Source organism: Phalacrocorax carbo, chromosome 3, assembly GCF_963921805.1.
Source record: "Phalacrocorax carbo chromosome 3, bPhaCar2.1, whole genome shotgun sequence".
NCBI lineage: Eukaryota > Metazoa > Chordata > Aves > Suliformes > Phalacrocoracidae > Phalacrocorax > Phalacrocorax carbo.
In genome coordinates, this window is record NC_087515.1 from 67445317 (window position 1) to 67466786 (window position 21470).

Sequence of the window (21470 nt, forward strand, 5' to 3'; positions counted from 1 at the left end):
AACAGGGACAATTTTGCCTTGTTGGGACAGTCCCAGGAGAACACGGTGTCTTGCCAAAGACGTGGGAAAGTTTAGACAGCATAGGCAGGGCAGGGTGTCTGTAATCCATGTTTCTCTCCTCCCTGACAAAATACATGGCATAAGATCGTGCCAGGAGTGGGAGGGAGCAGAGCTGGGTGCTCCCACTGCTTTCGGTGGGGGCACGTGAGTCCTCCTGACACAGCACCCAACCTGCCACTGGGTCACCTTGGTTCTCCCATTTTGGAATCTGCATTTTCCCAGCTTGGGTCTCGCAGTTAAAGGCTGCATTGTTAGCCTCACGTTGTGATCTGGGGTAACGTTTTCCTAAGCAACTCAGATTGGTAGTCAGTGTTAGCTCCCAGTTAGGCTCAAAAATGTTTGAACTGCTCTTACCTTGGCTGGTTCTGAACGTTTCTGTTTATGAAATCCTTAAGATTCACTTTCAATTGGAAAGGTGGCCTCTTTTGAGATTGTTTATCAAAAACTCCTACATATCATAAAAATTCCTGGCATTTAGATGTTAGCAACAAGCTTGAAGAGGAAATACCACAAATGAAAAATTCAAGTTGACGAAATTGTACAAATAGCTTCAGAAAGGGAATGACCATGGATTCCCAAACACATGAAAACTGGGATGTTGTGGGACAGCATGTATCACCTGAAATGTCACGATTTGTATATAGCAGAATGTCTTATGGTTGATTGCCACTCATAACTGGCTATGAATACTTAATAATCTTTCTTCCTTAATAATTGTATGCTACTCTCTCTTAGGTATTTTAGTATTTGGGTAATTTAGTCCCTGCTCTGCCCTTCTGCCATTTGCCTATCTTAAAATAGCCTGCTGATTTCACGTTGATGTAAAATTTGGTTTCAGGCACTGCTGTGTCTTTTGTGTTTTTTGGAAGACCAATATAGGTCACTAGGGAGCCTCTTACCTTCTTTGAGGTACTTGGTAGGTTTTCTGCATTTTTAAGTTTCAAAGCTGAAATTTGAAAAGGGACAATAAAGAAGGTAAGAGATGAGCTAACAGAATGTAGGGCTTCTGCAACACAAATTAATATTTGGTTTTTGCCTGTATTTTTCCTAATGAAAATGGCTAATGTAAGAGAAATAATTATAAGCAGTTAGATGATAAATTCTGAGTAGATACACAAACACACATGGCTAAACATTTAAATGAAAGAAATAGATTCATATAATTTTGAGTCTTAAAAACCTCAACTTTTTTACATCAGGCTTTGGTTCCTTAAACTACTTCTTGAAATCAAGAGAAGTCCTCGAGTGAATGCAACATTAAAATCCTGTGTAGTTCTCTTGTCTACTTTACTCAAGGTGCTGGTATTATCTTCAAGTTTGGGATTTAGGAAGCCAATTTTCATATGTTTAGTTGGTGCTCTCTTAATTGGAGAGATTGCAAAAGGGATGTATTTGGTCATCTGAGGTATGTTGTAATGTGACAGACAATCCAAAATGAAGAAAAAGTATAATTAATGCTAGGGCTCAAGGTGAAGGAATAGTTAAATTCACAACCAGAAGACAATGCAGGGCTTGAAATTTTTAAAGAGCAACTTGAAGCTTTGCTTTAAATATTTCATTTGAAAATCATACATGGCACCTCTTGAAGTATTATTATTTCCTTGTATTGTTTGCTCTGTCTGTGATCTACCTTCTTTTCTCTGAGGTCTATGTTGGATAACTTAGCAGAAGGGACACGGAGGCTATGAACAGCACGTATTTTTCATTCACATCTGAACACCACAGATATCAACATACCATGTTTAACAACCCTTCTGTGGGCTATCCCTATTTATTGCTTCCTGCGTATTGTTTGACTCATTTCCAGGTTATTGAGGTTGATTCCTTGATTCCTCGATTTTCCTGTCCAAAACTTAGGACAAGCCTTGAAAAATGTGTAACAATTTGATTTTTAATTTTTTTAAAAAATACTGTCTTACAGCCACAGCTAACTGTGTTCTTTTGTTGCAGGTTTGGTAGATAACTCTGGTCTGAGGCTAATTTATACTCCGGTTTTAAGGAAATACGATGCTGGGGTTATTGAAGCCGGTCTTTGGGTCAGCCTCTTCCATAATATCCCACCAGGCATGCCTGAATTTGTGTCAGAGGGTCACTGCACACTGGAATGTCTGGAAGAGGTATGTCTCCTGCCTGAATCCGTTGGTTTTCATTCTTAGAAATAGTTTTGGACAGCCTCTTTAACTTCTTGGGAAGATTGATAGTTACCAGTTAAAGATGTGTGAGCAAAGGCATCTGCTATATGCTGTCCTCCAGAATGTTGAGTCTTTTTGATCTGTTTATTTGGGGTGCTCAATATTCAGGCTGCTTTACTGATACAAGTAATACTGGATGACACAGTGCTTGCAATTATTTAATTGTGTGTTCAATATATAAGCATACATTGCCTTCCATGGCAAAGCTATTAATAGCCGGGAATAGCTAGCCCAGAAAAAATGTTGAGGGAGACTAATTAAGATCTGTGCATGTGCAAAAGGCTCCTAGCAGTGAAGTGAAAGCCTGAAAAGTATCCTTAGACCAACCACAGAAACTAAAGATATGAACAGGTTTTGTTGTATGGCCCAAAGTACAAAATTATACATTAATTAAACACTTGGTTTCATTAAGATAATTTAAATATCTCTACAGATGATGGAAGCATTGTCTAAAATCTGTGATTAAGGTATCATGGGAGATTCTTATGTACTTTGTCATTTATAGAGAAAGGCTGAATCAATGTCTGCTTTTTATGATGTGGTTTGGAATGAAGGGCAAATTAGATACGGAATTTAGGTTTGTTTTTGGTGATGTTAAATGTTGTATATTGTCATAGCATATTTCAGCCTAAAAACACTTGAGTAATCTATGATCATGAGGTTTCTGAGCTTAAAGCTGTACGTGAAAGGTGTTGCAATAACAGATTATTTCTAGTTCGGGCTCTGAACAAGAATCAAAGTCTAGCATACCAAAAGTAAAGATCCGTAGAGCTCAACTGGAATGGGAGTGATGTCAGATTTGTGTCAATTTGGAAAGATTCATTTTAAAATGTTTTTGACCTGGAAAAAAATTCAGATATAAACCTACAGTATTTCACTACCGGTTGGCTTGAAGATGGGAAATAGAGAATATTGTAACTACAGTCTCTTAAAGTGCTTCTCCTGGCACAATATTGATGATAACATCATTCATAACTGCATAGAAATTCTTCTCCATAATAAACATCCACATTCAGCAGTATTGCCCAATAACAGTAAGATAATTTGCAGGTTTTAGTATAATAACCTTGGAAAGTCTTAATCTACTGAGAATTATTGGCAGTCCAGTTGATTTTCTTAAAAATCCTGAGTCAAACACATTTTTATTTAAAATAAAAAACACAGAAAAAAAGCCTAGCCTTTTTTGTATATAAAACCTTAATTTCACATAGGGATTTGTTTTTGCTCCAGGCTGCATTTTGCTGTAAACCGAGGGAGTGTAAAATGCATGTAATAATATATTTTCACTCTGTTTGTATCTTGCATTACATTACAATACATTGCATCTGGGCGCACTGATGGCGTTGCCTTCCCCTGGCCAGGCTCTAGGTGCTGAGAGACCTTCTGGGATTCATGTATTTGCTGTACTTCTTCATGCTCATCTTGCTGGCAGAGCTATCAGGATGCGCCACTTCCACAACGGCGTGGAGCAGAAGCTCCTTGCTTATGACGATGAGTTTGACTTCAACTTCCAGGAGTTTCAGTATCTGAAAGAAGAAAGAACCATCTTACCAGTATGACACTCTTAATTCTTTCCCTGAAAGTGTTTAACAGATTGTGTGCCTAATATTTACTCGCATTTAGGATTAATTTTGCTACAGAATTTCTTGAATGTTTTGTTCATTTTTCCACGTATCGCAGGGTGGCTAATGCGTTAAAGTTGCAGTGTCTCAGGAGTGTCCACCCAATGCGCTACAGAACTGGACTGGACTGGCCCACCAATTCAAGCTATTCTTTGGGTGTGTTTGGTGTCCGCAATGACTTGATTTGATTGACTGACTGATTGATTTAATCAATTATTGATTACCTGTTTGAACAAAGCAGATTATAGGATCACAGGTGTGATCAATCAGATCTGATGGCACTGAGTAAACAAAACCCTTCAGAAGAGGAAATCATGCAATTCTATCTGGTGTTTTTGTGGGAATAATGTAATGTATCTTTTAGAAAAATCACAACTGCAATTACATTATAAAGCTGTAGCTATCCATAGGTATTGCATTAAAAGAGTCTATTTTTTTTTTGGATGAGTCACTAATTTAAAAATTATTTGCTCAACCTTTGTTAGTTCAAGCCAGCATCTATTTTTGAAGCTTTGCCCTGAGGACAGAAGGTTTAATGCTGTGAAGGTTGGGTGTTCCAGATCTGGCCAGCAGAGCAGTTGGAGATGTGCTTGTCCTGGTGCATATGAACAAGCCTGTTACTTCATGGAATTGGTCACGTGCAAAATTGGATTTTGTTTGTGACCGGAGCCAGTAAGGCAAAGGGAGCTGAAAAGACCGTTGTAATGACTGAACTTAAGTATGATGAAGAGCCCCATGATTTAAACTTCCAGGCTTCTCTTCAAGTCCCTTCCTTTCTTATGTCTCTTCTCCCACACTGGGATAGTTTGATATTTGCCCTTTAAAGGCAAGAAGCTAAAATGCTAACTTTCTAATTTAATTTCTACAGCGAAATCTGGATGTTCAGGTGCAGCATTTACTCTTTGAAGTCCAACTGCTTGTACTCCACAGGGACTTCAAAGACAAACTGGTGTTACCTCCTTCAGGAAAGAAGTGTTGAAGTGTTTAGGAAGACAGCTGGCAGAAGATGACAGGTTTGCAGAGAAAACCTGTAATATTTTTAGGAAAATCCATGCAGATTATAGAGAAAGGCCTCTTAATATTCAAGAACAAAAGGGAGTAGACAGCAAAAAGACTAAAAGAGGTATTTGATAATATCAGCAACTTAGAAAAGACAGCTTGAGTAGAAGCTGGAATGCTTTCTCTGAAGTGAGCCTTCTTCATGTCTTTTATTGTTTTCATCTTATACAAAACTACCAGTACAGCTTTACATACATCATTCTGGTGTAACTCAGACCACAGTCTAATCAATTAACTAATAATATTAAAAAAATTCATAGAAGTTCTTGCTATTCTCTACTTCTGCCAGCTCTTCCAATGGTGAATCCTTCTTTCAGCTCATGGAGTCCAGATTATTTGTTTTCTTCGCATACTAGCACTCTCTTCTGAATTTGGAAGCAAAAGATCTAATCTCCCAGAAGGAATACTTCTAGTGAATGTTAGCCAGTCTGTAAGCCATGAGAGCCAGAGACCTCGCTGGTGGGAACCAGCATATTCCTGCTGGGAGCAGCAAAGCCATGCCAGTACATGCTGCTTCAGAAAGCTCTCTCTCCATTTGGCCAACACAAGGCTGACGAACCGTCTTCCAGCAGCCCAGAGTATGGTTAGCACTAGCATTGATCTGGCAACAAAACAGCCTGCAGGAAAGGAGAAATTCTCGACGTTTGAAGGGTGATCTGATTTTTTTCAGGGAAGATTAATACAGTGGGTGACAAGGGAAGATGATGATACAAAAAAAGGAACCAAAGCAAATAAACCTCTGGCATCCTTGTGATATAAAGTTGCCGCAAAATACCAGATTTTTCATGTCTGGCTATCTTCTTCAATATTTTAATTCCCACTTGATTATCCTGGTGATTTTGAGATTTGTATTTGATTAGGTACTGGGAAGAAAGTTACTACCAAACTGTAGATCAGTTTGTCAAGACAGCAAAAACTTAATCGTGTGTTGAGAAGATAAGTATTCAGCCTTTCCCATATATATCTGTCAATTAGTTAAGTGTTTGCCTGCCACTCCTCTACTCCCAGGCTTGGCAAATAAATAGTTGTTATTGTGATGTGGAAAACCTTGTTTTCCTCATTTGGCAAGTATTTGGCAAGTATTTCTGTTAAAGTTGGCAGGATAAATTAGCCTGGGGAAAGCTATCCAAAGTAGCACTGGGTGAGTTTTGGAGCAAGAATCATGTGTATACATCATCTACATACATACTTTTCCTGAAAATAGGATTATAACTGGGCACTTCCATTGCTATTTTAAAAAAACAGACCAGACTTTTAGTAAGACTCCTTTTAAATCCATGGGGGATCCCTGAGGATCTGGGATAATATGAATGCTAAGTGCCAAGGCCTTAGCATACGCCCATTACCTAATCTTTGCTCTTTCAAAAAGTCATATCCAATGCTCTGATCTTTATTTCTTAAGTATGTGCTGTCATCTGTGGTTACCTGAAGCTGGTGTTGATAAACCCCAGAACTGTGAACTTCCTAAATCTTGTGTTTCAGGGGGATAATTTAATCACAGAATGTCACTACAGTACCGTGGATAGAATTCGCATGACATGGGTAAGAAAATTTTTAATGGATCAAAATAAGTACACAGATAATATTGGGGACTAAGGTCTATTTCAAAAATGCTTTTAAGAAGTGTGAACTTACTTGCTAATGCCTGTGTTCACATAATTATGTATTATATTCCCTTTCATAGAATCTTAGGTTTTAGAGCCATGAGGACTGTTATGATCATAGTCTGATCTCTTGCATAAGGCATTAACATGATTAGTTTATAAAAATAAGCAAGTCAGCTCATAAAAAATCTTTAAAAATCAGACTTTACTAGTATAAGGAGTGCATTCTTCATACTATGTATTTACATGCAAATTCTGCATATCCTAATGAATTATTTTTATGAACTTCTTACACATTTTTCCCTGAAGTTATAATTGCCTGTTCTTAGGTATTGATTTTTTCTTATGCTGTGACCAAGATGGGGACACTTGCTTTTGTGCCTGTCACAGAATCCGGGCAGAATGCAGGTCCTCTGTGCTGGGAAGAGGAGTCTGGGTGCAGTGAGCCTCTGCACATTACCCCTCTCACTCACACGGTGGGTTTTCCAGCAGCAGGGACCCTCCCAGACAGCTGCTCCTCCCCTGGGGTGGCGCAGGAGGAGCTCATGCCGTGCCCTCACTTTCTTGCAGTCGTGGCACAAGGAGCGGCTCTGCCACACCCCTGGGGGCACGTCCAGGGCAGTGGACAAGACAAGGCCATGGTCAGGGGGTGAACATCCCCTTCGGGGTCAAAGGGGGCCGGCACTGGCTTGGCACATGGCAGCGCATAGTGTCCCAGGTGAGCAGAGGCCAGGTACTGGTCATTGCAAGGTGGCCACTTGGTTTTAGAGGTAAAGCAAATTTGGTTGTTTGGACATAAGCTGGACTGTGCCATCTGGCTACGAAACCAGAGAGCGATGCCAGACCCACTATGCTTATGGGTGGGACATAGCTGCTGGCAGCCAGCCTTCACCAGGGGCTGATCCCGCTTCCTTAGGAGACGCTGGATCCAGACCTCTGGGAGGTGAGACCTGAGGGGTTTCTGTTCAGCAAGGAAGACCTGTTCCTGGCATCTGGAGAGCACAGGGATATCTCGCCCCAAATCGTGGCTTGCATGTAGGCACATACATTAGGTATATAAAGAAAAGCAAAAGAGTGAGAACGAAGGCTTTTGAGTTTTTGTCCTATTTTCCTGTGTGGTGACCTCTTGGCCCTTGGCTCATGTGTTTTGTTTTCTCCGTTCCTATTCCTGTGGTTCTGTGAGATTTGTGGAACTGTTCCACACACGATTTAGGAATGTGCAGCCTATAACCTGGTGCGTATTTACCAAGATTAGTTTTAAATTAGTTGTTTGCCCCATGGCTCTCAGTGGAAGACTGTTTTAGAGTCTGTTTCGTCTGCTAAAAATCTTAGTCTAACTAATTATTTTATAGTTAGTACTCATTTGTTCTTGAGTCAACATTATCTGTTAGCTTAAATAACTCTTTTATTTCTTACTGTTTATCTGCATATGTACTTACAAGGAGAGTCCATATAGATACATATTTCACCCTGGCCTCCATTTTACTAGGCAAAGCTCATTTAATTTCTTATTAAATGTACTGATTTTCCTACCAGGTTATTTTCTACATCTGCTCCACTTTGAAGCCCTTTTTCTGAAACATGGTAGATATAAGTACCTTGGAGACAGCTGAAAATAAACCTGAACTTCTCAGCTAGTATTCTTCAACATAATAGGAGTCATCTTTTATTGATAGTTGTTCTTTCTGACATTTTTTAAGCTCAGGAGCTATTGCTTGAGCTTGCAGTGTATTTTGTAATTAATTATGTAATAATTTCTTGCTACTTGATAACCTAATACGCAATATAAACCTGTTGAATTGAGCCTCCTGATACAAGTTTCATTAGCATATAAATGCTAATCAGTGTTTCTATCTGTGGAATTCCAATCCTATATTGATTAAAATATCCAATTTTCAGGGTGGTCTGAGCACCAGGAATGAAATGTGCCTGTCATATCTGCTCTATTACCCGAGAATCAACCTCACCAGATGTGCAAGTATTCCAGATATAATGGAACAGCTCCAGTTCATTGGTGTTAAGGAAATCTATAGACCAGTCAGGCAAGTAATATGTTTATGAATATGCGTAGCACCTCTGTTTCTGTCTGTGGAATTACAGGGTCATTTTTATAAAACCTTTACTTCTTTCTGGTAGTGCAACATGGTGCAGGGTCACTCATGCCACTTCTTCTTGGTCAACACTCTGTGCTGCTACTTAATTGTCCTGCCAAATTATTTTGCATCTTTTTTTTTTTTTTTTTAAAGTAAAAAAGGAGTTTCTTCTGTTAAAGAAATATTTCTCACAACAGTTTGGTTTTTTTCACCACAACCATCTGTAAAAAGACTATGTATCAATGTCATATCAACGTTGAAATTATCAATTTATTGAAGCATATCAGTGTTTCAAATATATAGAGATAATTTTGAAAAAAGAGTTTGGGATCACAGGTATTGAATTACCCTGTGCAGATTTGTTGTCAGTAATTCTGCTGAAGTCAATTGGTGCAACCAGATCCTAGAACTGTTGCTCACATGTAGAGCTTAATGCTGTCTCAGTGACACTGACAAAAGTACACAAAAGGGGAAGAAGTTGTAAGTTAAAAGGAAATGGAGGGATTGAGAGATTATTAAATTGTTCGTAGTAAAAGATAAATGGTAGATAAGCACCATGATGGAGAAAAATAAGAGAATTGGAGATTTGGGAATATGTTAGTCAGAGGATGATATGCAAGGTAAATAGAGAGAAAAACATGGAACCAGGGGTAGGAATCTAACCAAGAGGAGGAAAAGAGCTTTTTAGGAGAACTGTTGGCTGCAGGGGCTTGCAATTCTGTGCAAAGACACTGTATTCCGAGTCTTGGACTCCTACTATTCAGGGAAGCAGGACACTGCACATTTTTGAGATGTAAATCTGTGCCAGAAAGAAAAAGTCCTGAACTCATTCATCAATTCTTCTTCCTAATAAAAATAATCCACAAGAATCTGAATATTGGCCCACTGCTCAGCTCAAAAGGTGTAGTATTGTTTTGTTGTAAGATCTGTCTACTTCAGTGCTCCACAAATAATAAATATCTCCTCTGTGAATGGCGAGTGGTGGGGGCTGTTACCATTTAGGCAACTCGGGATCTACAACAACCACCATGAAGGTCCATGCAGTTCAGCTGGCATCTGACTGCTGGGGTAAACCACAGGCCAGTGAATTTTAAACAAGGTGTTACAGTTTCTGCAGTTAGTCAGCAGAAGTCTTGTTGTCCTTCATCATGAGGATCCTCGAGAAGAACAAAATGTTTCCCAGCATGTTGTTGGATCTGTCTTTTCTGCCCTTTAATGTCAATGGTATGACCTGCACAATGATATTGCTTGCTAAGAGCAAAAGCAATTTCCAGAATCTAAAATAAAATATAAATTTTGATAGGAGATGGGAGGAAGCCCACTATAGACAGGATAAATGTGTGTGAATATATAAAAATCAATAAATAGCATATTTCAGTTTTTAAGTGTTTCTTACAGTGCTTAAAATTAAAGCATCTCAATAGCAGATGAGCAGTGGAAGTGGTTGTAAACAGAGTGATAACAGTCTAAAGAGGAAAGTTCCCAAATGAATGAAATGTAGAGAAACAATCAAGCATTAGAAAATGGGGTGCACTATTACTGGTGAAAAGAGAATTACATGCATTGTTAGTTGCACTAAACTAACAGTAAGATTTTAAAATAAAATGGATAGACTAATAGTATGTAATCACATTTGAATTTTAAAAGTTGCCTTTCCTTATACAGTTTATCTTAACAAAGCCATATAAAACTATTATTGCAAAGTAATTTGGTGTACAGGCTTACTGGTCTTAGTTCTGAAATTTATATCCAAGACAGAAGAGTTTGAAGAAAGTCACAATGCAATCAATGTCTGCTTCATTTTCCACACTATTTCTATTTAAAATCTCTTTTAATAAAGGGAGAACACAGTTTCTAAATTAGTTCTAGCTAAAAGAGCCTTTCTGAGCTTAGAAAGAAAATATTCTAACAAATGTATGCTCTTTTGAGTTTTCATTCATGATAACTGTACTTAAGGAAAAAATGCACATTTGGCCTGGGGAAATAAAGATGTTTTGAATAGAGTAAGTATGCAGACTGTCTGCCGCAAATGGAATAGTAATTAGAAGAAGAGATTATTAATGCCTCTAGTATTTATGACCTAATCCACAATTCTTGTTTCATTAAGCTCTGTCAGCCTAAGGATATGTGACCTGATACTCATCTCTCTTGTGTCAGTCTTGCACTGGAATTGCTTCACTGACTCCTCTAAAGTCTCTCTTGACTTACACATGAAGGCAAATGGGAAGCAGGATCAAGGCGCTGTGGCTCACTTGAAAACTTTTTCCTCAGTCTGGTGGCACAGACAGTGGTATAAATCATGGGGAGCTGAGATGAAAGCCACTGGGCCACAACAGTGTAAAATAAGTGCTTGATTAAAATTATGTCTCCCGTGCCTAAGTGTTGAGTAGAGCACAAGTTTGGCATAGGCAGCACTTTACCCAAAGCAAGTGGGGCACAGCCTACTGCAAGATAATACAGATCTGTCTAAAGTGCTTTGAAAAGATAACCCAGGCTCCAACCAAAGTATTAATTAGGTTACTTAGATAAAATTTTAGCTACTTTCATTCTGTATTGGACTTTCTGTTTTTAAAAACTTGACCCATCCATCGTGTTCTTTCCATTCATCCCAGTAGAGTCAAACAAAGAGGAAGCAAGAACAATGGAAAAGGTTTTCTTTAGCTGTTTTTTAAAGTTTTCCTTTGTTATTATTTTTGAGTTTTCTTTACTAAGTCAAAGACAAGAAATCTCATTCCTTCCCTTTCCACATCTTTGGCTGGTGGGGAATGAGATTGATCCCACCTGTTCACAGGGAGGGTTCCCACACCTGTGCAAATAGTCGGCTTTCTCACAGCAGGGCAGCAGCTCTCTATTCCACCCCTGGTCAAAAGTCCCCTTGCAGTCAGCATGGAGCAGCATGCCAAAAGGCCATGTCCACAACACCGGTTATCCTCATTTGGTCTTTTTGGCACTGCTGCCAACTTATGCCTGTCAGAGCAACTCCTGTGCTAGGCTGAGTTTTGACCTGTTATCTGAGTTATGACCAGAGCCTGGCAGAGCCATCTGGAAGCAGCTTTCTAATGGCAAACTTTTCTTTACAACACTGTCTTCCAAGCCTAGTAGAGGGTGTGGCTTTTTGTTTGGTTTGGTTTGGGGGTTTTTTTTTTTTGAGAAGTTACATCAGAAGATCTGTTTTGTATTGCCTGTGTATTCAGTTTGTAGATCAGAGAACAGCAATAAAATTCTTTTTCTTAACTTAAGGTCTTTCATTTCTAAAAGCATCTGGCTGGCAGCAAGTCCTAAACTGCTGACGTTTCATAAGTCTGTTAAAATCAATGAAACTGCATCAGTTTTCAGTAGCAGAGAACTTAGCTGAGTCTCTGAGTTAGGCATAATGTACGTGTTAATAGTATATTTGTTTTTCTGAATGGATTCTTCAAAAGCTTTTCCTCATTAGTTCCAACTTGATGGCATTTATCTATTTTTAAAAACCTATTCATTTATTTTCCTTTAGGACTTGGCCTTTCATAATCAAGAGTCCTAAGCAATATAAAAACCTGTCTTTTATGGATGCAATGAACAAATTCAAATGGTCCAGATCAGAGGGTCTCTCGTATAATGAACTTGTGCTTAAACTACCAGTGAACGTGAGATGCTCAAAAACAGATAATGCAGAATGGTCGGTAAGTCTAAGTGTTGGAAAGGATGCAACAATGCCATGAAACAAATTTAATTTACTGCGCTTCATTACATATGAATTAGTACCTGGTTATATGTCTTCAGACCGTTTACACAGGTATATTGCATTTACATACAATAACAAATGGTGAGAATGTTTCATCAATGCTTTCACCTAACTTGAGTTCTAGAAGTATTCAAAAAGAATAGAAAGGTTGGAGCTTTGATGGGCACTTGGGATCAGTGATAGGAGTATAGTCTTTCAGTGTGCCTGGAACTGATCAGAGAGTAACCATATGTGTCCAGATTAGGTGACCAAGTTAGAAAGCTGTTTTCCCCTGGCTGCTTCCATTGTCAGGGAATTATCTTAGGGTCTTGCAATGGATGATTCAAAATCCCTAAATCAGGTTTCTTCCCTGAGTGACTCTGTAGAGTCTTACCCAGTAAGTTATTATTTATTCTAAATGTCTACTTCTAAAGGTTCTTACAGGACTGCTGGGAAAAACTGTCATCTTTAGTGTTGATGCGTGTTTATAAAGAACCACTACTACATGTAGTATCATCCCTGAAGTAGATGCTGAAAACTATGCATTGCTCCTTGAACTCCTTTACAGAGTCCAAAATCAAGACTCCATTTAAATTTTTTGAGCTTTTTTGTTCAGAAGGGGAGATTGTCTCATCGTACTGGCTTATCTCCTACCATGACTTTAGGCCAGCCTAAAAGACCTGATACCAGATGATACTACTGATGAAATACTTCCTAGGAAAGGACCTTTACCTCATTCTCTTCACCCCTCAAAACAGCCCTCGTTGCCTCATAGTAGGTCACATAGTGCTTTCACATGGGGGAGAAATTGCCCTTCCTAGTGACGTTCTCGGTTCTTGCCAATATTTATCAGACTGTTCTGCCCATGGGATGTCAATGAAATACTGCATACTATAAGTAATCAAAGAGTTTCTGGTTTTTTCTAATATTTGTCCCACTGCAGACCTTCTGTGAAAAGTAGTTATTGATAGTACATGTGACTGTTCACCAATTTTGGCTAAACTTCTTGACCTTTGCAACTGCTGGCCAGTAGCAGTTTTGCGTAGCCACTCTTTCACCAATTATTTGTCAGAGGACAAGTTAAGATGATGAAAAGCACACAGAAATTTTATCAGGAGGGGATAGGCTTCTTTTTTTGAAAAATGGTGTGCTTTCTGGAAAATGCTGTTCCCGTTCATCTTACAGGATGAAGGAACAATACTTTTGACTTAAAGAACGTAGTCAAAGAGTGAGCTCACTGTAACTGGGAGTGCTTAGTTCTTCCTTTTAATCATAGTTTCCTATTTCAAATGACTAGGGCATATTAATCAAAGCTAAGATTAGGACTCTTTCCCTTCCCTTCCCTTCCCTTCCCTTCCCTTCCCTTCCCTTCCCTTCCCTTCCCTTCCCTTCCCTTCCCTTCCCTTCCCTTCCCTTCCCTTCCCTTCCCTTCCCTTCCCTTCCCTTCCCATTAGTGATATTACATTAAATTGGCCAGCCTCATCAAAATCAAGAACAGATTTAACCTGAATTGCCAAACAATTGTTACAAGAAGGAAAAAACTTGAAGCAAGAAAGAACTTGAACTTCATCCTTCTGTAGGGGTGGTCCCTTGATCAGTTTTAGCTTTGTGTTGTGTTTGCTAAGATTAATTCAGTATTTAGATTTTTTTTTCTGCAGTGCAGGGTAATTGCAACATGGAAAAAACCCAAAGCAAGCACACCCTGGTCAGGTGGGCATTCAAGCTTTCAAAAATATTTGTGTCCAGGGGCTCGCTTTTTGCACAGTGTCTTGTCTTTGATGTGTAGGGAGTACCTTTAGCTAAAGCATAACCAAGCAGTGTACCCAGATCTCTTCAATTTTATCTCAAAGCCAGCACAGGCAGGTAGTTATGCCTAACTCCATAAAAATTGAAGAGTAAAAAATGCTCGATATATAGAAATATGACACTGCTGTAGGTGGCCCTGACTGAGCAGGGACATTGGACCAGATGATGTCCAGAGGTCCCTTCCAACCTTGACCGCTCTGTGTTTCTGTGAAATGAATGTGTGCACAATTAACTGCCTTGTACAGGCAAGTGTAAGCCTTGTATGTATAAATGAAGATGTTCAAATATCATCCAATATCCCTATAGCACTGTAGCACTGTAAACTTCCATTTTTATCTGCCAGAAAGATGAAAACAAAGACCAAACCAACCAAACAATCCTACAAAGCAAAATAAGGTCATACAAATCAACAAAAGGCTAACCTTGTTTTACTGGAGAGGATGCCAGTGTGTACTGCTGTTCCCAAGCTGAGAATAATGGATGTGCACACTGGCAGATCATTTGATGTACAATATATTAATATTTTTACTGAGCTTGATGCCTGCACAGTAAGAGTCACAACCTCAGTACAAAACTAACAACAATTTCGCATGCAAGCTGCCAACTAGTTAGAGAGCAAAATACAGATCTCTAATCTTACGTGATGAAGCTCTGATCAATTGTTATTATTCTAATTGCAGATCCAAGGCATGACAGCTTTACCCCCTGAAATAGAGAGACCATACAAGACAGAACCAGTAATATGCAGCTCATCTTCCTGTTTACGATGCAGTTTATTCCTCACCCTGTTGTTTGTTGTACATGTCACAGCCAGTACCTTAGGAAACATTGGGCCCTTTGTATAATAATTTTTATTCATTTGTGTTCTGTATGCCATGCGAGTTCTGATGTGTTTGCACTGTTGGTATTGTAGATTTATTTTTTTACATATTAATAAACTAAATTTGCCAGTTCAAAATAAAATGTGTACTTCCTCTGAAAACTGTGGGGTTTTGGTTTTCAGTGTAAAGTATGTATAAAACGCAGTAGGTGCACTGGTGCATTGCATATTGAAATCTTTTCCCCTGCCATTTTGTTACACTTTGTCCTGGCTCTTTCACGTGGTGTTTTCAAAACCAACTATGTATATGAGTAAAATTAATAAACTAAAAGCAGCTTAGTTAACCACATTCAACCTGGTGTGTGCTGTATTATTTTGTCTTGGTTCTTGACGTCTGCAGGTTATGAAATTATTTCTGTATGGACAGGTCTTAAAAACATGTATTTGGGTATGTCTGACAGATACCTGATGTAAAACTACAGGAAGGATTCATTCAGGGAGGACGTTTATGGGAGCAACGCATTGCAAGCCATCTCTCCACCTTAAGAGAAGCGAGCACTATGGGTGTGAAAGGGATGAACCCCAGATCTCCCCATAGCAATTGCTGTACGAGTCCTTCAACTTGGCAGGGATTTCTCTGCCCCTTTTCTGTTCTTCATCTCTTCCCCAGTCCCTGGCAATTCAGTGTTTCTTTTGTTTTAAGGTATTTGTACAGTGATTACAGCTTTGGCGAGGGGTAGGCACATCTTTGCTAGATTTGACCTGGATAGCAGCAGCAATAAAGATCTGTCTCACAGCCAGGCTCTGGCATGCACAGGGAACTGGAGTATGAGCCTGCCAGGAGCTATTGTTAGCACATGCCGAGCATCATGATAGGCCAAACTGTTGATTAAGAGGTTATTTTTGTATATTGCGTAAATTTTTTGTTGTTGTTTATTTATTTGGAAATATGCAACCTTTTTACTCAGATGGTCTTAGGAAGATTCCCAAAAGATACCTAATTGATTGCTCCCCAATGAAATTATGTAACACAATAGAAAAGGACTTTGAACATCCATCCAAAAAACCCCTTATTTCCGTAGCCACACTGCAGTTACAGTAAACTGTAATTTTTCCACAGTGCTGCATAAACTTCACTGGAACGTGACTTAAAAGAATAAGTTGGTTTGGACGTTGAGAGTGATTCCCTGACCACTGTAACACCTGCACTACCAATAACCTCTATAGACTTTGTTACATACATTGGATGTCATTGAGCACCCTGGTGCAGTGTGATGAGTCCAGAGCAGATCAAGAACCTGACTGAGCTGAGATAAACTGGCTTTCTGAACATTTTAGTTCATTGACTGTTAATGACTGATACCTGTCTGTGCAGTTGCACCTCTTAATGAGGGCAGGCTGTTCTGATGCAAAGAAATATCACATGAGAAGGAATATGAGAGGATTTGGGAACTGTCTTCTCTGTATGTGGGAAGTGAAAAGGAAAGCATCACAAAGCAGGTAAGTCTCCTTTGTGGGTAGCCAATGCCAAGCAGTTAATGCCTCAAGTAGAGGTGAGGAATTAATTGAGTATAGGTTATTTTTCCAGGAGCTATAACAGTCTCATTACAAAATTTATGCATGAAGATAGAGGTTCCCAGGGTCTACTAAATCCTCCTGATGCTGCAGTCTGCGCTTGGGATAAGAGCAAATCCCACTAAATCCTGGGAAATTTTGTTGCTGTTGTTGGGGAGCGTCTTGCTCTGTATAGCTGGACAGTGGTATGTCTTCATCTTTCTCACTGGTGCTGGATAAGGCAAAGAAAAGGTGTATGCCAAATTGCATATAGATTTTTCTTTTGGTCAAAACCATGAAGTTTCAATAAAGAAATGTAACTATTTAGGGGTCTCCTTTCTGCCAGCAGAAGAGCTATGCTTTTCTGTTTTGTGTTCCTGAACAGAACCAGTTGAAAAATGAAAAACAAGTAACAGCAGAAAAATCTTCCAAGTGATTATTTGTACAAATATGTTCTGAACGTGAAAAGCTGGGACATCCTCCAGCTAAGATATCACAGAGTCCAGAGTGCACGTTAACTGTAAAAGCAGTCAGCGGGAGCCTTGGCCTTTCTTACACATAAAGCCGTCCCTAAAGTGAGCATGTTTGAACAGCTTTTTGTCAGGGGTTGAGGGAAAAACCAATAGGGAATGAAATGAGAAAAGAGCATTTGTATTGTACAGGGGAGGCCCTTTGCATGCAATGTTGTCTCTCATTTGCTAACAGACGTGGGCTACTGGCATCAGTCCTGTGTTGACTTGGTTTGCAACAAAGGTAAAGCAGATCTAGGGTTATTTTCCATTCACTTGGCTGTTTTCTGTTCTGATGCAGTTTCTTATCTACAGGGATTTCCTTTCCATGGGCACCCATCCTAAGAACATGTGCACAGATGGGTGTTTGTTGTTGCCATCCAGTAGGCCACAAGATGATGTAAAGCAAAGCCAGCCCAGAAAGGATGTCTGTGAGAGATAACTGCTGGTATATCAGGAAGACCTGCCATATACACTAAAAGTTTGTTTTTGTTTAACCTGCAACTGTTTTATGACTTCTGGAGGAACGGAAAGGAAAATTTTGCTCCACAGGTAAATAAAAGGAGAGACTGGTGATACTGTTCTGGGATACTTCCAAGTAAAAGGATCCAAACCAATGTGCACATTACAATAAGAAAGAAACTTAAAATAAGAGGATAAATAAAAGGTCAAAATCTGAAATTGTCAAAAATTTAAAGCAAGGACAGAGGTGAAACATGCCACAAGCTAATTCCATGCCACTGAAGAAAAAACAGGAGGAGCAAACAGATACTTAGTCACACTGCATATGAAAAAAGCCCTGAGGCACAGATTTCTGTGGTTTTCTTTCAATATTGTGCTATGCTAAACTATATATTCTGCCATTGTGTAGTTACCCAAAGTTTTCATAATAGTTATAGTTAAAAGTATGTACAGTAAATACTGTTTTCAAGCAAACCGTGATAGAGGAGAGGATATTGAGTATACACTGGAAGATCAATAAGTTAGAGATGATGAGCACAAAATGACTAAATGTAATACCTCCTTTTAAAAACTTTGCTATGCAGAGGTTTTCTGTGTGAAGAAATGTGTTAAGAGTTTCTAGAGATAAGCTAAATATGTAACTATTTTAGTGGCATAAGGAGTTGCTTTCTGGAATATTAGTTAAAAATCCCATTCTCCTTAAATCAGATTTCCCACACAATGGTCCAGCTGCCTGTCACCTGTAGACTACCTATAGATATATTATTAATACTGTTTAATCCCTTTTGGTTTTGTTATTTATTCATTATGAAGCTTACATTTAATGAACATATGGCTCTCCTCAAATATTCACGTTACCCGAATCAACAACCATTTGGGATTTTGCCTGTTTGTTGTAAGACCAGGACGCAGGAAGTCTGAGAAAGGAGCATTGGAGTTTACATAGCTCTTTGATTTGCCCCTGTAGGGGAGGTTGTCATTCTCTGTTCTCATATCCCATCCATGAGGCCCATGGTGTCAGCTCATCTCTGCCTGCATCACAGAGGCATCTAGGCTGGGTGCAAGTGTGGACCGACGCAAGGGCGAGAAGCAGAGCAGCAGCCAGTGGGAGTGCACCTGTGCTGGGCTTAAGCCCTTTCACTGGGAAGGCCTGGCTTTGTAACCAGACTGGCTGGTCAAAAAGAGGGACTGTATGGCCATATTATCCTAGATGCCAAAGAGGCACAAATTTAATAAATAAAGCCTAGCAGAAACACTGGCCTTATTCTCCTCTTTCCTCCCTTCATGCTGAAAGTGACTATTTTTAGACCAATTATTACTTCTGGAATGTTTAAGAATTTCTACTCCTTCCGCTCTCTGCCTCTTATTTCTGATTTTTGGTACATCCCTGTCTTGCATGAGAGAAAGATAGCAAACTTATCCTAAACCTTTTAGCAGAGGGGAAAGCTGGGAGAAGAAAATGACAGCTCTTCTGGGTTGCTTCCTCCATCCCCACAGAGGTTTCCCTGGGCCATGGATATCCCTGGGAGCATCAGCCCCCTAGACACCAGTGTCCTGTGGCTGAACAAAGGGATGAGTGCAGCCATGAAGCCCCTGCAAAGTGCTTGCAGTGCAGGTGCCCACCCCCAGCTACAAAAACCTAAAGCCTGGTGTTTAGTGCACTCACTTAGGATAAAGGTATGGACATAATTTATGTTTGTACATCAAAACTCGCAAAGTAGAGTATTTTCCCAGACTGAATTAGTTCTGTGGTAACTCTAGTTTGCAGGAAAACTCTAAGATATCAGGTGAACATAAGATGAGTTGAGATGTGTAAAAATGTGACTTATAGTCTGCTTCTGAGAGCTGGCCATTTTAGGATGAGTTATTGCACCCTGCTCAAAAGAAGACATGCTAAAATTCAGTACAAGCTCTTCCAAACCACTGAGCAAGAATCACACCTATCACCACTTCAATGATCCCACATAATCAGATGCAGCTCTTCCTATTACCCTTTGGTTTGCATTGTATTTGCAGACTTCAATGTTGAAAAGTGTTTTCAACAGGTACACTTACAGTGCAAATTTTTTACAGGTACAAATGTGTTTGCCAAATTTGTGATCATTTCTCCTACTCATCCTGCTCTTCTTCAAGGTAAGATAATATGAGTATTACCCAAATGAGGTAATGCTCATGGAGGACCATTTTGTTCCACATAGTGTGTAAGTGCCAACATTAAATGGTGCAAAATGATTTTTAAATGCTATCATTAACATAATTGTTCTAAAATCTACTTTGCCCTGGCTTATTTAACTACAGAAGGCAGAGGAGAATAGTAACTCCTGCTCCCATTAGCTACGCTAAATCTGACTACCTTCAAGACAACCTGTAAAAACTTTCAAGACTACATGTACCACAGCTGTAAAAATATGCAGAGAACAGGAAACTTTTCCCAGACAACTGGGGTGAGTGAACCATTGACTCCAGCAATATTTGTTTGCTCCATGTCCTGCTTTTCCAGTCTTTGTAGCACTGATCGTGATCTGTCATTTCTGACTTCAGCAGTGACTTCTGTGCTGGCTGTGCATGGGGAAGTTCAGAGGCTCTGCTGCTCTTTGCCCCTTGGCCGTGGTGAAGGAGGGCTGGAGCTGATTGTGGGCACCAGTTTTTCATGGCTGCCCTGCAAATTGCCTTGGGTCTCAAAGAAACTGGTAAGGCGTGGGCAAAATATGTTTCCTGGTTTTTAAAATACACTTACAAAATTGGGTAAAACGGTATTTTAATATGCGACAGGAACTCTGAACTGAAGAAACCACATAGTTGGATTGTATATACACTACATGGATTTTAAATATGCATGGCTGCTGAATGTAAAGGTGTAAAGAAAGTGGGACTTTTTAACAGTGCAAAGGAGGATAGTTTTTTGGTATACAGGGAAAACGTTCAGAACCCTGTGAACACTTGCCTTAGAAGCAAAATCTTCATTATAACGTAAAACCATCGTGCATAGTTAGGAAGGTTGATGAACAGTGTGGAGGTGGCTGATTAAATACTTGTTGGAGTGTCCTTTTAAAATTACTGAAGTTTAAACTGTATTGTCAAGGTTTTTAAGAAGGTCTTGTGAATTAGATATCCACCTTTTTAGATAAATGCAAACAAACCCTAAAAGTGTAAGTAAATGACTTCAGAAGAGGGAAGGGTGGTATTCTGGGAGTGCGTAAGTGATAATGTTACAGGCTCAGATGGTAGCAACTTCCTTATCACCCCTTGCTCAGAATAAAATCATTGTGTGAGTCTTTGCTTGCTCCCTTGACTGGAAGAGTCCAGGATGGGCCGAGCATGGCTTGTGTTAGCTAGGACAGGCCAAAAGCTTTCATCTCCCAGACTTATCAGGATTAAATTATTTCTGTTTATTATTATTTGAGTTAAACTCTTTCTATTATGTTTTTAATTATTAAGGTCACGTCCAGATCATACTGCAGGAATCAACTTCTATTATGTCATAGGCAGTATATAGATAACTAACAAAATAGATATATATTGCGGCAGTTCTTAGCTTGCAGAGCATGCTTTTTGGGAGACAGTTCACTGTCTATCTTGACATATCACAACCTTTTAATCTTTGAAAAGATACAGAATATGCAGTGGGACATATTCTTAATTCAGCTTATACCTTTTCCTTGTATTTTAAGCCTCAGATGTTAAAAACATATGTGGGTTGTGGGTTTTTTTTTTTTTGTACTTACTGTGCAAAAGGCAGCCTGTTTTCCCTAGCTGCCATGCATCCCTACATACTGTTGATTTTACCTGGGATGTGCCAGAGCTCCTTAACTGGCTCCAAGTGTTATTACCTCTACCTAGCTTCAAGCCGGCTGAGGCCTCTAGCGGCTCTATGTAGCAGAGGTGGACAGTGCAGAACATGGGTCCTCCTGGAGGGACAGCCCTCCCCTGACAGCATTTCATACGAAGAAACACTTTGCACAAGATCATACTAACAGAATACTTAC

General features: G+C 39.5%; 1 protein-coding gene across 1 annotated transcript in view; it reads left to right on the plus strand.

Moving 5' to 3' along the window:
* Window positions 1–15313, plus strand: part of MOXD1 (monooxygenase DBH like 1) — a 50659-nt gene extending 35346 nt beyond the window's left edge. The window contains exons 7-12 of the mRNA XM_064447269.1: window positions 2011–2177; window positions 3614–3805; window positions 6416–6475; window positions 8437–8579; window positions 12124–12292; window positions 14820–15313. Of these exons, the coding sequence (XP_064303339.1) occupies window positions 2011–2177; window positions 3614–3805; window positions 6416–6475; window positions 8437–8579; window positions 12124–12292; window positions 14820–14984 (896 nt within the window). The 3' untranslated portion in view covers window positions 14985–15313. The remainder of the gene's footprint in view (window positions 1–2010; window positions 2178–3613; window positions 3806–6415; window positions 6476–8436; window positions 8580–12123; window positions 12293–14819) is intronic.
* Window positions 15314–21470: the final 6157 nt, after the last annotated feature.